Source organism: Callorhinus ursinus, unplaced genomic scaffold, assembly GCF_003265705.2.
Source record: "Callorhinus ursinus isolate GAN/ISIS: 27379988/994484 unplaced genomic scaffold, GSC_fseal_2.0 scaffold4, whole genome shotgun sequence".
Taxonomy (NCBI): domain Eukaryota; kingdom Metazoa; phylum Chordata; class Mammalia; order Carnivora; family Otariidae; genus Callorhinus; species Callorhinus ursinus.
In genome coordinates this window covers 155,246,421-155,264,092 of record NW_027397066.1, presented here as the reverse complement: position 1 = coordinate 155,264,092, position 17,672 = coordinate 155,246,421, and the positions used below count along the sequence as shown (strand labels likewise).

Below are 17,672 nucleotides of genomic sequence, written 5' to 3'. Positions count from 1 at the left end.
AACATCTGTCATTCCCTGACTTGTTAATTTTAGCCATTCTGACGGGTGTGAGGTGGTATCTCATTGAGGTTTTGATTTGGATTTCCCTGATGCCGAGCGATGTTGAGCACTTTTTCATGTGCCTGTTGGCCATTTGGATGTCTTCTTTGGAGAAATGTCTGTTCATGTCTTCTGCCCATTTCTTGACTGGATTATTTGTTCTTTGGGTGTTGAGTTTGATAAGTTCTTTATAGATTTTGGATACTAGCCCTTTATCTGATATCTTGGCTTAGTAGTCTTGAGCAGTTTATAACACTGAGTCAAATTTTCCTCATCGGCAAACTGGAGATGTTGTAATACCTATGTAATAATATTGTTATGGGTAGTAAATGTGATTAACTCCTAGTATGCGTAGTAAGTTCTCATAAATGTTAAAGTGTGCCTGAACTCTCCAAAGAATATCTCAAACTGTAAATACAAAATACTCCATCAAAGGATGGTCTCCATTCCAGGATACTTTCTAGGGGAGCACTCTTCCTACTTGATCCTTTGTTCAATAACGACACAAACTGGAGTCGACATTCTGCCTTCTTCCTAACAAGCCTCTTGGGTGGGAGAAGATTCTTCTTACACTGTTTTGTCTGCTCAGGAGAATTTACCAAATAAGAGAATTGTGTAATGACTACCAGAATTTAAAGTGCTTTATGACAAGTTTAAGGACATTTCTTTTTGTTCGTTCTTTCTCTTTTTTTTTTTTTTTTTAAGATTTTATTCATTTATTCATGAGAGACAGAGGAAGAAGCAGCTCCCTATGGAGCAGGGAGCCTCATGTGGGACTCAGTTCCAGACCCTGGGATCATGACCTGAGCCATGCACGCACCCTCTTTTTTGTTCTTCTAAATTTTTTTCATATGGGTTGTTGTGGCTTGGTTTATCCTCGGGCTTGGGTCTGGAGAGAACCATTAGAGTGATTGAGGGGGACTTCCAGGTTCTGGTTAGCCATGGTCTGTAAAAAAAATTTAAAGCTTTCTTGAGGCTGGTATAAGGCACTATTAATGAAATCAGATTTTAGTACCTAGACCCTACCATTCTTTACCATTTGTTGATTGTAAACTCAGGAGACTCCTGGGGTGACATGGTGGAAAATGCCAAGTGCCCCTTTCATCCTATTTAGGCCTCATCACCCACTCTATCAAATTCTTAGAAGTGCATTCATAAAAGAGTGTCACTTGCTGACACCATACATGTTTGCTTCCTCTTAGGTGCCCATTTTTGTGATTGTCAAAGCTCTCCCCAACCAGCCCACCAAAACCCTCTACCCCCCTCTTCTCACATCAACTGCATTCACCTCTCTTCTCCTTATTAAAAGAAAAATAAATGATTTAAAGCTTATGACTTAGAGCATCATAGATGGAGGAACTGTGATTATTCATGTCATATGTTGGGTTCTAATCTTGGTTCAGTTTTAATTTATATGGTAAACTGAGCTATTTCAAATAGCCCTTCATATACTGCTCTTTCACATCAAATCATAACATAATTCTATCGTTTATATGGTTTCTACTTTTGGAAATAAATGCCCCAAGTAAGTGTGTTGGGACATACATAATTCATGTATTGGGATATTTGTTCTTAATAATTTCGGCAGTTCACTTCGTATGGGATGTTACTTTTCTTTTTATAAAGGGAAATGTTTAAAATAAAGGCAGAACTAGGATAAGGGAGCCCTACGTACTTATCACCCAGCTTCAGCAGTTCTCAGTTCATAGCCAGTTGTTTTTTTAGGTACTTCCGCTTCCCCTCCTCTGTATTGTTCAGAAACAAATCCCGTTTCAGTTCATTTATGGATTAAATCTTAATTACGTTTCACTTCTCCATTGATACCCACATGTGTCTTCCATGCAGGTTTACATGTGCGCTCTGTGGTTTGAAATAAGCAAGGAAGGCAGTGTTTAACCAGATGAGCCTTTCTAGACAGTAAATTCTACAAAGGCTCAGTGGAGGGAGAGACCACTGGGAATTCCAGTGGTTGGGTCTCGGGTATGTGACTCTATGTAGTATTGTTCTGTAGACGGAAACAACCGTGTCACTCAAGTAGGTTTACCATGTAAATATTAAGTCCTTGATTAATAATACAAATTATTTTAAAGGGCTTCTTTCTTTTGTTGTTGTTACCGTTAATGAATACTAAATAAAATACAATTATTTGGGGCTGTGGTACTTTTTTGTGCTAAAAAATAGAGCCCATTTCGGAAGGATAAAACACGTATGGGAATTTTACAGACTGCTATGCCTGGATGTGGTGGAATGGGAAAAGGACGGAAGGACTAAAACTGAAGCTATATCTGGAAAGCTTTATTGTTTAAAAAGAGAGAAAATAATCATGGGAGAATGTCAACATCTTTTAAAACTAAGTAATAATTTTATATTATTTGGTATAGTTGTCTCTGTGAGATTGAGCACAATAATACCTTCTCCCCTACATGTAACCGGCCTTTCCACTCAAATCCTGTAGGAGATTGGTGGTGAATAGGACTAAACATACCACCTTTGATTGGCCAAAAGTAATCTATCTTCTGTCTTTGTATCGGCTTTCCATGGTCGTCATAAACTGTCCAGTGTTTCCCAAATTGGTTTTACTTAAATAACTTCATAGTGCCCATCGTACAGCTTTAGTTTATTTAATGTTTCTTCTGGTTACTGTTCTTTCTCGTTCATCTCCTTTTGCCCTCTTTGAGTTCTCCTCAACTCTTCCACATTGCAGAAATGTCCACCTCTAACCTTGTTGACTGTGGGTCTTGAATATATGAGTAGTACAAAGTTCACTAGTAAATGCCTTGTGTTTTAACAGCTTGTTTATAAGAATCTTTAATAATAAAGCTGCATTCCCGCAAAGGAAACTTGGTGTAGCAAGGTCTTCCCTGTCCCAGTCTTCTTTTTATGGTGAACGGAACCCTGGGACTTTTGGACTTCTGAAACCCTCTTTACTTGTTAGTATTTTTTTTTAAGGTTTATTTATTTGAGAGAGCGAGCGAACATGCATGAGCAGGGGGGAGGGGCTGAAGGAGAGGGAGAAGCAGACTCCCTGCCAAGCGGGGAGCCTGACTCGGGGCCTGATCCCAGGACCCTGGCATCATGACCTGATTCACAGGCAGATGCTTAACCGACTGAGCCATCCAGGCACACTTTACTTGTTAGTATTGACAGTGTAGGGAAACACCATAGAGCAGTGGTTCTTAACCTTTTAGAAATGACACATTTCTTTGAAGAATCTAATAATCCCCATACATAGGAAAATATGTATATTTACATAATTTTGCATGCAGTTCTATGGAGTTTGATTATTGTCACATACCTCCAATAGGCTAAAATCTACAGCTAAAAAAGTCACTACTACAGAGCTTAAGAATTTTGATTCTTTTTTTATAAGATTTTATTTATTTGAGAGAGAGCATGAGAAGGAAGAGGGTCAGAGGGAGAAGCAGACCCCCAGCTGAGCAGGGAGCCCGATGTGGGACTTGATCCCGGGACTCCAGGATCATGACCTGAGCCGAAGGCAGTTGCTTAACCAACTGAGCCATCCAGGCGCCCAGAATTTTGATTTTTTTAAAAAGTTTGTTATACTTATTAAAATATTTTATTTCTGACCTGCCTTGTTCCCAAGCGTTGCACAGAAATTGTATAGTACTTTTCTATCCTGTGTTTATGTGTTAAATTTTTTTAAACCTCTTTTTTTTTCTTTTTTAAAGATCTTATTTTTAGCACACAGGCAGGGGGCAGGGGCAGAGGGAGAAGCAGGCTCCCCGCTGAGCAAGGAGCCTGATGTGGGACTCAGTCCCAGGACCCTGGGATCATGACCTGAGCCAAAGGCAGATGCTTAACCAACTGAGCCACCGAGGCGCCCAAATTTTTTTTACCTCTTAAGTGACAAATTTTATCACTTAGAAAATGTGTTTTAAAGTGTAATATGTTTTAAAAATCTGTTTACCCAGTTTTTCATGATATAAAAAAATAATTTTCTTCCTAAAACACTATTAGGAACCATAAACTAATTACATCTTATTTGAAAATTTTGATAAGTACATTGTGATTTCTTTATCTGGATCTTCAGTAAGGATGATGAATTTGGACAGGCCATAAAGACAGTTATGGGCATTGGGGTAGGGGAAGCTTTTCATCCTTATTTTTAGATGATAATTACTCCCAAAATTAAGAGTTTAGGCTTGACTCATTACATTTGGGGACAAGTAGAATATCCTAAAATATATGAATCTTTTTTACCTAGACATAGCACATAGAAAACACATATGATTTAACTGTAAGATAACTCTAAACAAGATTAACTAGGGTTTAGATAAAGTAATAGATTACAAGTTAGTAAAGTTAGCAATTTTTTTCTGCTTACACTTCATCCTTGCAAAGGGTATCCACAGGGTTGGCCAGCACCCCCTTCACCACCAGGCAGAGAGAGGAGTCCTTAGAAAGGCTGACAGCATTTTAGAAAGTGCCTCTGTGCACTGTTTTTTAAAATCGTACCCATTGGCTTATGAAAGGACCATTAAGAATGCGATACTTTTGTATGAATGCAATTTGAAGATTATAACAAAAGTATTAAATAAACATGCATGAGTCTCTAATGATTTAAGTAAACAAATAAGCAGGGAGTGGAGATGCTTCTTACAGAATTTCAAATATATGGATGGATGCTTTTCCTTTATAGGGACCGTAACTTAATTTTTCCTTTAAGTGTAGACTGGACTTTAGAGATTCAAAGACTAGGGTATGGCAAGGGGGAAATTAAAAACTGCAGTGGAGAAACCTGGCAGAACTGCCTTAACCAAGTGAACAGAGCTCTCATCACCAGTGGAAAAGTCATGTTGATACCATGTATACCTTCACTTCACCTCTGGTATTCTTCCTAAAACCCAGTGATCCCAGTCTGATCATGAGAAAACAACAGACATACCCAGTCGAGACATTCTACAATACCTCACTGCTGCTTCTCAGAACTGTCAGGATGACGAAAACTAAGAAAAATCTGAGAAATTGTTAAAGTCAGAAGACTAGGGAAACTTGACAACTAAATACAGTGTTGTTTGGATCCTGGAACAGAAAGGGATGTTAGTAGAAAACCTGGTGGATTCTCAGTAAAGTCTGGAGTTTAGTTAGTAGTAATGTACAATGTTAATTTCTTAGTTTTAACAAATATTCCACAGTTGCATAAGATGTTGACATTAATTTACTCCAAAATAAGCGTTTATTTAAAAATTCTATTAAAAACATTTTAAAAATACTATTTAATATCTTCTTGATAACCTAGGAATTTTGTCTTAAAGAACTTGGGGACATAGCTTTTAATTGGTCCAGACCCTGACCAACTTGACTTGAATCCCTAATACAACAGGGAAAGACAGATTTAAACAGAGGCATCCAGTCTTTGAAGGAATTTGTGGAGTCTTTGGTAGGATCTGCTAGGAAGTATGGGACCAAGGGAGATAGATAATCCTTTATCATTTTTATTCTAAATAATAGGCTATATTAATAACTGTTCTTTTTAAAAATATTAAGTATATATATATGTATGTGTTTGTATTTACAAACGTGGGTGCTTACACACACACATACACACACACACCCCTTTTCCCCTGTCTAGCTTTAATTATTTTTAAAGGACAAGGACCTGGCTGTGACTTGATTTTAATTTTGAGGGGTGCCTAGGTGGCTCAGTCTGTTAAGCATCTGCCTTCGGGACCCTTCTGCCCAGGGTCCTGGGATCAAGCCCCATATCAGTTTCTCTGCATCTCCTTCTGCCTGCCGCTCTGCCTGCTTGCGCGCGCACGCTCGCTCGCTCTCTGTCAGATAAATTAAAATCTTTTTAAAAAATGGTACTTTGAGTGCTATTAATGTATACATTTGTGATTTCTGTGTATATGTGTTTTTATTCTTCAGGTAATGGGAAATTTGTTTTTTATTAAGTCACATAAGAGATTTTATTCTTGGGACCCTTTTAGGTGAAATACGAAATAGCTTGAATATGCCTTAAACTTCTATTAGTATTATTCTTTTTTTGAGGACTTTTTTCATTTTTCTCTCCAGATAAAACAATAAAATTATGGAAAATCAGTGAAAGGGACAAAAGACCAGAAGGGTATAACTTGAAAGAGGAAGATGGAAGGTATAGAGATCCTACTACAGTCACTACATTACGAGTAAGTACTTAAAATGATCGTAATTATGATAGTGTTCTGTATTCATATTAGTCTAGATCCTGAGCAGAACTTTTGACTAGGATTAGCTATAATTCCCCTCCCAACAATGTTATAACCAGATAGGACATTAAAAACTCCCGTTTTTAAATAACCATGTCCCACATAGAGGTCTCTCTCTCTGTGCCAGGGGCTGACCCAGGACCCAACGCAAGACTGTTTTATACAATGCCGCACTCTCTTTTGCCCTCATGGTTTGAATGTCAGCTCTTATAAGTATCAAGATTAATTTTCTTTGGAGATAAAAAAAAAAAGTAGGTGGAAGTGGACCAGATATTCCAGTTGCAGCTAAGAAATACCAAGAATTAGATGCTCTGGGCTAATTTCCTTCTTAGCCAGTTCAAACCAGAAACATTTAGCTTTGCGAGTCTCCAGCAAAAGATTGGAACTAGAAAGCAAAACAAATTCTAATAGTATTGCTATCTTATAAAAGAAGGTAAATTAATCAAATAATTTATTTTTCTTCTCATTTAAACACTTTAAGGATCAACATCAGTTGGTTTATAAAGCTAAATCTGTGTAATATTATAGTGTTCCCTCAAAAACTAAGATAAAGAACTGAACCTTAAGTGCCGTTGTAAATAGTGAGTTGTAATGACCGTTTTTCCTGTGTCTTATTGACAGGTGCCAGTCTTTAGGCCCATGGACCTAATGGTTGAGGCCAGTCCACGAAGAATATTTGCCAATGCTCATACATATCACATCAACTCAATTTCTATTAATAGTGATTATGAAACATATTTATCTGCAGACGATTTACGGATTAATCTTTGGCATCTGGAGATTACAGACAGGAGTTTTAGTATCCATTTGGTTTCTTTTTTTGGTGTTTGGTGAAGAAGGCATGTTGTGCCCATACAGATTTATTTTCCATCTCTCCTTCATGTATTTTTATTTCTTCTCTTTGAAAGTATCTTCTTACTTTATACCACTTTTTCTTTGTGTTTAAGTGATTAAACAGTGGGGGAAGTTCTTTGGTAAAGAGCATAATGTATTGATTTAAAAATAGGATTCTTGGAATTTTAAGTACTATTATAGTAAGTTTAGTACCTAGTACTAAATACTTTGCTATAATACTACTATGTATATTAAGTACAACCTATACCATGAGTGTGTAGGTACAGTATGTACCTATAAGCAGATTTTTTAATGGTTGAGTTTTTTATAAAACAAATTTGTGGAGTAGTATTTATTAAAAATGTAATTATAAAAATAGTAAGGTTGGCAAAAGAAATTCATACAAGTCATGGTGCATGGTGGTATAAAGTCAGTAGAAATATTCTCCAGATACACTTTCATTGTCTATATTATCCTTCTGGGATTTTTCTGTACATGTGCAAGTGTGTGATACACATACGTGACAAACACAATATACCATATATATATATAGTATATGTGTGTGTGTGTATATATATATAAACATATATGTGTATATATAAACATCCTAGATTGTTTATAAATATATTTGTTTTAAGTTTATCTTTTTTTAAAGGTTTTGATAAATGTTTGCAGTTATTGCTGCTAGTGTTAATGTTGTATGTATTTTTAAATAGACATCATTTGAAAAATTAACACTACCGGGCGCCTGGGTGGCTCAGATGGTAAAGCGTCTGCCTTCGGCTCAGGTCGTGATCCCAGGGTCCTGGGATCGAGTCCCGCATCGGGCTCCTTGCTCCGCAGGGAGTCTGCTTCTCCCTCTCCCTCTGCCTCTCCCCCTGCTTGTTCTCTCTTGGTCTCTCTCGCAAATGAATAAATAAAATCTTTAAAAAAAAAAAAAGAAAGAAAAATTAACACTACCGTAATTCATATTCTACCCGTAGCATATAAAAGAGCCTGTTTCCCTCCACCATTACCAGTCTAGTTAGTGAAAAGTCCTATTTATCAACCATTTATATTTCTTTTTGTTCTTTTCTAGTTTTTTCATTGGATTTATATATATTCTTACTGGTTTGTTTTTAAGGCACCTTTTTTTATATTAAGTGAATCAGCTTCTTTGTGGTGCAAATAGGTTCCCCTTTTTGCCCCCTTGAAGTTTTTTACCTTTGTTTTGTTTAGAATGTACACTAATAATATTCTGGGATTTGTATCATACTCAGAAAAAGAGGCCCATCTACAGTCTAACATGGTTTCTTCTAAGATTTTTTTCCCAATCATTAGCAGTTTTGATCCCTCTGGAATTTGTACTCCTATAAGGAGTAGAATGCAATTCGGAATTAATACTTGTGCTTAAGTTTATGAATGAATTTTATATTTGAGAAATATAAAATTATATTTGCCCTTTTTTCTAAGTGGAAATTCCTTAATAAAATGCTATCCAGATATTGTGGATATCAAACCTGCCAATATGGAAGAGCTAACAGAGGTGATTACGGCAGCAGAATTCCATCCAAACAGCTGCAACACGTTTGTATACAGCAGCAGTAAAGGAACTATTCGGTTATGTGACATGCGGGCCTCTGCCCTCTGTGATAGGCATTCTAAACGTAAGTGTATGGTCTTTTTTTCAAATGATAACATTTTCTGTTTTTCTGAAAACCAGCATCAGACATGGTGACTACATTTGCATAGGTTTACAAGTCTGAAAATCTGTGTGCCCAGGGCCTCCTGTACCCTCCGGTAAGCTGTCTGACTCCACATGAGGCACTGTAGGTTATTCTACTGGAAGAACGTAAAAGGCTCTCTTGGGAGCATGTCTGTCGATGTCCCAGTGGATATATTTTTAAATGGAATGTTATTTTGGGGGAACTTGGGGCTGGGCTCTCCAGCTCTTTTTTTCAAGTAGAGTGGTTTTTTTGTTTTTGTTTTTGTTTTTTCTACCCTCCTTCCCTCCCTTTTCTCCTTTCCTCCTGCTCTCTCTTTGTTGCTTTCTAGGAATACTTTTCTGCGAAGAGATTTCCTTGGTTTAAAAAAAAGTTCAAAAGCACTGGGTTAAAAAATTAAGGGGTTGCATGTTGTTGAGTGTTTTTAAAACTCATGAAAATTGGTACATGCCTGTTACCAAAACAGTTTTATCTGGCCACTAAAAAAAATAAAATCTGGTATAAATTTGGAGGGTGTGTTCCCTTGCGGTGACAGTACAGGCGAAGTCATGGACGTATCTGCAGAACCTACAGACCTGGTGCACTTTGAAGTCCGAAGTCCTGGCTGTTCCTGGTTCTGCTAAATCAGCTCTAGGACCCTGGTAGTATATACTTTTGTATCTTCAATGTCAATGTTAAGTCATTCCCCTTAAGAAACTTTCAGGGGAGGTTATGTTCTTATAGTCAGATGTTTTTTCGGTTCTGCACTACTAGCCTGTCATCTGTAGCTTACTCTTAGGAGGTTTGTGAATGGTTGTCTCAGCAAGTGCTTTGTCCAAGCCAGAATATTACACAAATTGCCCTTTTTTTTTTTTTTTTTTGCTTGTTTTTAGTGTTTGAAGAACCTGAAGATCCCAGTAACAGGTCTTTTTTTTCTGAAATCATCTCCTCTATTTCTGATGTAAAATTCAGCCATAGTGGTCGATATATGATGACTAGAGACTATTTGTCAGTCAAAATTTGGGACTTAAATATGGAAAACAGGCCTGTGGAAACATACCAGGTATTTGCAGTTTTTTCTTTCAATTAGCATATACCCTATTTACTTCTAAGTCTTTATAGAGAAGGATTTTGTACTATGTGTTAATCCCAATACAGCATGGTTGACCCTTAGGCTTTTTCCTTCAGAGATCCATGAGTATGTTGCTTTTCCATATGTTAATTTTGTATGTACTTTTATAGGTTGTGTTGTCTATTCGGTTAAAGTGTGATTTTGCTACCAGTTTGGTTCATTATTGACAACTTTTTTCCGCACCGCTGTTTACATTTAAAGTGAGGAGGGAAGAGTACTGTAATAAGGTCTAGGTAGGGAAGAGGATTGGGAAGAATGGCCCGTCCTAGTGGAGATGTCCTGGTTGGAGTATGCGCAGGAGTAGTTGAACTAGAGCTTAACTTTGGCGTGCCCATAGACTGGCATTTTGCCTTTTGGCTGATAACCGTTGTCTTAGGCTAAAGGAGAAGGGCTTGAAAGCCCAGCGGACGGCTTTAGGTGTTTGGCTGTCTATTGTAGGTTAGTTCTGGGTTCTCTTTTTGTCAGCCAGCCACTACCATTGATCCCCTATCCCTTTCTTCTGGAGAAGAGAATAAAGACATGCACAGCTGGGGACATGGTCGGGGGCAAGCAGAAACCTGGGGTAAGCCCTAGACTACGGTGTAGAAAACACTTAAACACTGTTTTTAAGAATACAGAATTTATAAATGGTACCTTCCTCATGTTGTGTGTTTTCCATAAAATTAGAATGATGTTTCTCAAACCTTTTAATCCTCTTTGACAAACATAAACTACTTAAGACTCTTCCTTAATGGTATTTGAAAATTTAAAATAAATGCTGTGTTGAAACAAAAGTAAAGAGATATACACTGCTTTGTTTTCAAATTACATTTGTGTAACTTCAAGATTGTGATCTGTCTCCTGGTGTTTCTCACCACCACCACCACCCCTGGTTGCCATTGAGAATAATTGATTTGAATCCTAACTTCATACTCTTAAAATCGTTTGGTGAGAATCCCTTGTATGTGCATTCTAAAACTTGGCCAAATTGTTAATCATTTACTTAACTTGCAGTTTTTCTACTTATGCTGAATTAGATTAGTGATTCAGAGTAGAGTCACATTTTATATTCAATATATGCAGATTCAACTGTTGAATTTAATATAAACATCTTGCTGAGCTGTGTGTGACTAAAGGGTATTTTGATCTTATTAATTTTTTGCCTCCTATCCTGACCCTACCTGAGTTACAGTTCCTCAGCGTTAACAAATTTGTACTTAATGTTACATAGATGTGGCCTGAATCATTCCATTATACTTAAAAGTTAAAATGGATACTTAAAATGACTTTAGGTTGTTTCATAAAGAATAGAGAATTCTAAGCATTTAGAAGGTACCTACTCTTTTCTATCATTAATTCTTTTTTAAGGCTCTCTTTAAGTAACAACGGTTAGTAGATCAAGACAACCCCCCCCCCCGTCACAACAGAAGTTTTGGACCTTTCCTGCTTTGCAATTTAACGGTGTTAATATTGAAATGCATTATTTCTTAGAATACCTTTTAAATACCAGATTTATTTATTTTTTGGTTTATCCCCTTGTGAAATACTAGTGAATTCTACTTCAAAAAACAGGGACATTTTCATTAGATTTTGATATTCTGTGAGGAATATCAAGTGATACAATTTTTTCAGTGATGCGTACGTTGATTATATACAATTGATTTTTGAACAGCATAGTTTGAACTGTGTGGGTCCACTTTATACATGGATATTTTGTTCTATAAAAAGAATAGAGTACTGTAAATGTATTTTCCTTGTGATTTTCTGAGTAACATTTTCTTTCCTCTAGCCTACTTTATTATAGACTACAGTATATAATACATATTACATACACAAAATACACGATAACTTTATGTTATCGGTAAGGCTTCCCCAGACAACAGTAGACTATTAGTAGTTAAGTTTTGGGGAGTCAAAAGTTATATGTGGATTATTTTTTTGAGATATATTTATTTGAGAGAGAAAGGGCAAGAACATGAGCTGGAGGGGCAGAGGGAAAGGGGGAGAGAATCTGAAGCAGACTCCATCCTGAGCATGGAGCTTGACAATGGGGCTTGATCTCGTGACCCTGAAATCACAAACTTAGCCAAAACCAAGAGTGGGATGGTTTAACTGACTCTGCCACCCAGGGGCCCCTATATGCGCATCTGCAGGGGGATTAGCACCCCTGATCCTCGCTGCTCAAGGGTAAAATTCCAAATCAGGGCACAGCCATGCTGTGCATAGCATAGGCACTTAAATGATAATGTAGGTTTTCATTATTTATGCTCAGAGAATGGTATTTAAAAAGGTAGTAGAACATAATATTGAGTATTTTTTATCAGCAATTAATGGACTGAAAAAACCAAGTGTTAACATATTCAACTATTGCTATAATAGTCTTTATTCTCTATCTATACCATTTTCAGATGTATTTTAGTCTAAATATTTTAGTCCAGCTTATAAAGAGTTCATGTGTCATGCCCCAAAGGGTATTTTTCTTCGTAGGAAAATGTGTGTTCATAGAAGGGACCTCATTTGTTTGTGAAAAGGATAAAATGCCTTTATTGTTTGTTGCTAAGAGAGTTGAGTTTTAATAAGATTACAGAGTATTGTGTCTGTATATTCCTTTTTAAAAAAAGAACTGTTTAAATATTTTCTTAATATCAATTAGCAGATCCTTAGGTGTAAATAAGTATATTATAATAATATATTTATATTTAAAACCCAGGTTCATGAATACCTCAGAAGTAAACTTTGTTCACTGTATGAAAATGACTGCATATTTGACAAATTTGAATGTTGTTGGAATGGATCTGACAGGTAATTGATTTTAATTTGAACTTCTCATTCAAATGTGCCTTTTATTAGAGGAAAGAAATGTGCTATTTCACTTCTAGTACGATTGACATAAGTTACAAATCCTCACTTCATTCCCTGCCCCCGTTCGCTTGAAATAAATTAAATAATCTTGTAGTAATAATAGCAGATAAAAATTAAACGTTGTTTCACTAGTAACTGTGAAAATACACCAAAAAAATCTAGATATCTTAAGTTATGATTTAAATATCTTTAAATATTTCCCTTTTTTGAACCAGATCAATGACATTTTTGACATGCCAACAATTAAAATGGTGAAATTTCAGTTCGGTGGTTCATCTATGAAACTTTTGAGAAATATTTAGGCAGTGGATATTTCATTTGGAATGTCAAACACCAGTTTTTCCAGATACCACATTAATATCTTATAGAAGTGGTAATTACCATATGTAATTTAACCTTAACCATATTACCATGAGTAATTAGGGTTTTATAATCCACAATTTTGCCATGGTATATGATTCGTTTTTACTATATGGTGAAAATGTGTACCGTTATTTCCAAGGACAAGTAAGTCTTAATCTTTCAGTTTTTCCTTATCAATATTTATTTACCATTTATTGTGTTCCAATAGAACAGAAAATAGAAGAAAACAATGTTGGAATTACTTAAACTTGCCTTCACGGTCATTAGAGGTACTTTTTATTTAACAGTTCAGTCAGTGAAGCTTAATAACATTCAAGTATCATGGTGTTCTGTGTTAATAGAGGATGCTAGAACTCGGATCATTTATCTTTGGTGTGATTTTTAATATTAACTTTTTTCTGAATCTAACATGATACCCAGTAATAGGCTGGTCACAGTAAGCCTAGACTCAGAACAAGCAAGCTTTGCTTTTGAATGCCACTGCTTAACACTGAGGCATCAAGAAGGAAGAAGGAAAGGGAAGAAGAGAAAGGAGAAATTCGCAGACAGAGAGAAAGAAGATACTGGTACACTAGGATCTGATGCACTGCTACACCAGCTCTTCCTCACATTGTTGAAACATATTGTTGGCAGTTTTAAGTTATGTTCCATTATCAAAAAGAAATTCTTAAATTTCCTTTACCGTTTGAAAACGTCTTTTAAAATAATTTCAAACTTGGAAAATTTGTAAGAGTGACAGTCTAAATAAGCCCTTACTCAGGTTCTCCTGTTACTGTTTGCTGTGTCAGTCTCTTCCTTTATATCTGTCTCTTTATAAAGACACAAATAGACACACATACTTTATTTGTTAACAAATTGGGAGTAAACTCCAAACATGGTGCCGCATTGCCCTTAAACTTTTTAATGAGCATTTCCTAAAAGACATGACAGGGCAGTCATCTAAAGCAGAACAGTTCCCGTTGGAGCCCGTTAAAATTTCACCAGCCCTCTCAGCCATGTCCTTGCTAGCAAAGAAGAAAATCCAATCGGATATCCAGTCCCAAAGTATATGTAACATTAGGTTGTCCTATCTTGTTCCCCTCTAATCGGGAAAGGTAGTTCATGCTTTCCTTGTCTTCTGCGACTGGCATTTTTGAAAAACAGGCCAATGATTTCATAGGAGGTTTCTTAATTTGAGTGTTATCTAATGTTTCTTCACGATTTGATTCAGGTTATACATTTTGGGCAGGTACACCACAGAAATGCTGACCTACCAAAACCTTTTAAAACTTACAAATAGCCATAGACCTAGGTGTCTTAATTATTAAAACCTCAAAAATTCAAATAATACGGGGAGCCAATCCAAATTACATAAACCATTTTAAAAGAAATACAGTTTTATTACCCTCAGGCACATGCACCAATTTGAGTTTGATTAAAATGTTGTCAAGTGTCCTTTGGAGGAATTGACATTACTGAATAGATGGTAATCATTTGTATTTCATATATGACCTATATCTTTGATACTTGTAAATACTCATTTTCAAGTATTACTTTAAACAGTTCCTTGATATTCTATAATCTGACTTAAAATAATTATTTAAACCACATGGGAAGAACATGGTAAGTAATAGTAGCACCAGACCCTTTCTAAATTAACAGTTTCAAACTTGTGAGGTTTTGCTTATTGGGTACTTAAAACTTAGCAAATTGTTGAGCAGTGATGGATGGAAAGTTGAACTGACAGAGCTACCCTGGGTAGGGTTAAAAATGGCAACCCTTTAAACAGATACTATTAAAAATATTTGTACCCCCAAAAAGTGCTTAAAATGTATTTAATGTTACAGGTAGAATGATTTCCTGTTAAGAAAAAATTTATATCCTACTTTCTTAATATTCTCAGAAGGAGATTTTTTTTTTAAATTTTATTTATTTGTCAGAGGGGGAGAGAGAGAGAAAGTACACACAAGCAGGGGAAGCTGCAGGCAGAGGGAGAAGCAGGCTCCCTGCTGAGCAGAGAGCCTGATGTGGGGCTTGATCCCAGGAGCCTGGGATCATGACCTGAGCCGAAGGCAGGCGCTTAACCGACTGCGCTTAACCGACTGAGCCACCCAGGCGTCCCAGAAGGAGATTTCTTATAGGCATTCATGAGATAGCATCCCAACCAGACAACATCCTAGGAACAAATTCTATAGTTTATAATTTAAATCACAAAGTAAAGCATTGGTTTCTTATGAACAGCTATTTACCATGAATTTTGAAGGGTTTTAGAACCTGTGATCCCACAGTTTGTTGGTATTTCAAGAAGCTACCTACAGATTTGGTTAATCACAAAGCCTGTAGTTGCAAAAATAATCAGCAGAGGTTATTTTAGTACTACTACTAAGAAGCTATTCTTGAGAATACTTTCAACTTTGGTGATAGTTTTGGTAGTCATGAAAAGGAGACTAGAAATCTCCTAGTTACTAGAAATCCAAGTTAACTACCACTAACTAGTACCAGACTAGACTAGTTTATTTGAATAATTGGTCCCTGGGTTGGTGTCAGCAAGCCTCTCCCTAAATCCAGATCAGCTTGAAGTAGCTATTTCCTATACGGTAATAGGCTAGGTTTCATCACTGAATCGTTTTGCTGGAAATTAACTTTTGTTCACTTATTTTACTGCGTCCTCTGTTTACTTTTGCAGTGTTGTCATGACCGGATCTTACAATAATTTCTTCAGAATGTTTGACAGGAACACAAAGCGAGACATAACCCTAGAAGCGTCACGGGAAAACAACAAACCTCGCACGGTTCTGAAGCCACGCAAAGTCTGTGCAAGTGGCAAGCGAAAGAAAGATGAAATAAGTGTTGACAGCCTAGACTTCAACAAGAAAATCCTTCATACAGCCTGGCACCCCAAGGAAAATATCATTGCTGTAGCTACTACAAACAATCTGTATATATTTCAAGACAAAGTGAATTAGGGTTGGCATTCCCAGCAGAAGAGCCCACTTCCTGCTTAGTTGAGATAGTTGAATCTAGCATTCGTACCTAAAAAAGAGAGAGGTCCATTGTGGCGCCCCTTTCCAGTGTTTGACAATGTGCCATTCGACAACACATTTTTTATAGCTACATGGAGAAATCTCTGTGGATTCATCACTGTGGTGTTCTCCATGTCTGCTAGCCATGTAGGTAAGGGTAGGGCACTTTTAATTTAAATGACTTCTTGCACCATCTTGCCTAATGGACTAGATTGGACTGTATCAACATTGATTTACTCCACTTTTTATGCCTTCCATTGTGATGACGTCAAACACAGTGAAAGCCTTCAGTCATGCTTATGGGATTTAATTGTGTATCCTCATTACTGTATCATTTGTGGGGTACACCCCTCCCCCTTTTTTAAATTAAATACAGCTCATTCTTACTGTGGCTTGTAGCATTCCTCCTCTTCTGGCCTCCTGGACTCTTCCCCTTCATCTCTTTTACCCTTGCCCCCTCCACCCAGTCTTGGTGGTGGTATATAAAAAAAGAACGAACGAAAGCACACAAAATGAGTCAGTTTGGGGTCAGTGGTAAAGGGGGTATATGTTGCGAACAAATGTTTTAATAACAGTTGGCTGTAATCACTCCTTGCCGTGTCTGGCACCGAAAATAAGGAAAAAAATACTACTACTGAATAAAAGTGACAAAGAATGGAGAATCTGGTTTTCTTTTTTCTTTTTAATCTACCTCTTCAAGCTAATATTTTGTGTCATACTTTTGGGCGCAGTGAAATGAAATGAGTTTCCATTGTTTAATTGGTGTTTTTGTTAATTATCTTTAACAAGTGTTCTTTTACATGGAGAAGGAGAGGTCTTGGTTCTGTATGAACGTGTTTTGAATATATGCTGGTATTACTAAGGATTTCACAATCTATAAATTGCTAGAGATTTTCTTTTTTTTTTACTGTGGTTATAAGAGTATTGGATACATTGTATCTACACTTAACTCATCTGTTAATGAAATTGTTGTAAATGAGAACCAAATTTGTAGAATTTCATTTTTAAAGTCTTTTTACAGTGCTTAATTTCATTTTTGCCTTACTAAAAGTCAAATACTTAAACTTTTTTAACAGGTTAAAACTTTTTTTCTCATTCAGTTATAAAACATAAAACTATCCTCAAGTGATTTACAGAGAGAAAATTGACCCTGCACTATTTTTTTTGTATTTTACTGCTTTCAAATCTAAATGAAATGTACTTTGCCATAGATGTTTTTCCTCTATTTTTGGTTTTCCAAAGTATTAATATTAAAGACAAACTTTAAAGGTACAGTGTTCAAAAAGTGCTTCATGGACTCCCAATAGCTGCCTCAAATAAAAATTTTAGTAATCTGTATATGATTACATTTCCCTATCCAAAGATGAAGAGTACTCCTATTTTTAATAGGTAGAATGTACCTTTGTCAGTCTTGCAGAAGCTTTAATGGAGAAACAAATGGACTTTATTTTTAAAAATATAAATCGAGTAGGCATTTATATTATTAGAGAATGGTTAGTGTGTTTTGGCTGAGCAGTAATAGACAACCTTGAAGTTTCGAGGACTCTTGAGTGCTTCTTCTATGTCCACT

General features: G+C 36.4%; 1 protein-coding gene across 4 annotated transcripts in view; it reads left to right on the top strand.

Moving 5' to 3' along the window:
- The window catches only part of PPP2R2A (protein phosphatase 2 regulatory subunit Balpha), an 83,890-nt gene extending 67,126 nt beyond the window's left edge, over nucleotides 1-16,764 (top strand). For all 4 annotated transcript variants that reach the window (XM_073892580.1, XM_073892582.1, XM_025873804.2 and 1 more), the window contains 6 exons: nucleotides 6,076-6,188; nucleotides 6,870-7,047; nucleotides 8,564-8,728; nucleotides 9,658-9,827; nucleotides 12,586-12,677; nucleotides 15,766-16,764. In XM_073892580.1, coding sequence (XP_073748681.1) covers nucleotides 6,076-6,188; nucleotides 6,870-7,047; nucleotides 8,564-8,728; nucleotides 9,658-9,827; nucleotides 12,586-12,677; nucleotides 15,766-16,045 — 998 coding nt within the window. In that variant the 3' untranslated portion in view covers nucleotides 16,046-16,764. The remainder of the gene's footprint in view (nucleotides 1-6,075; nucleotides 6,189-6,869; nucleotides 7,048-8,563; nucleotides 8,729-9,657; nucleotides 9,828-12,585; nucleotides 12,678-15,765) is intronic.
- The last annotated feature ends 908 nt before the right edge of the window (nucleotides 16,765-17,672 follow it).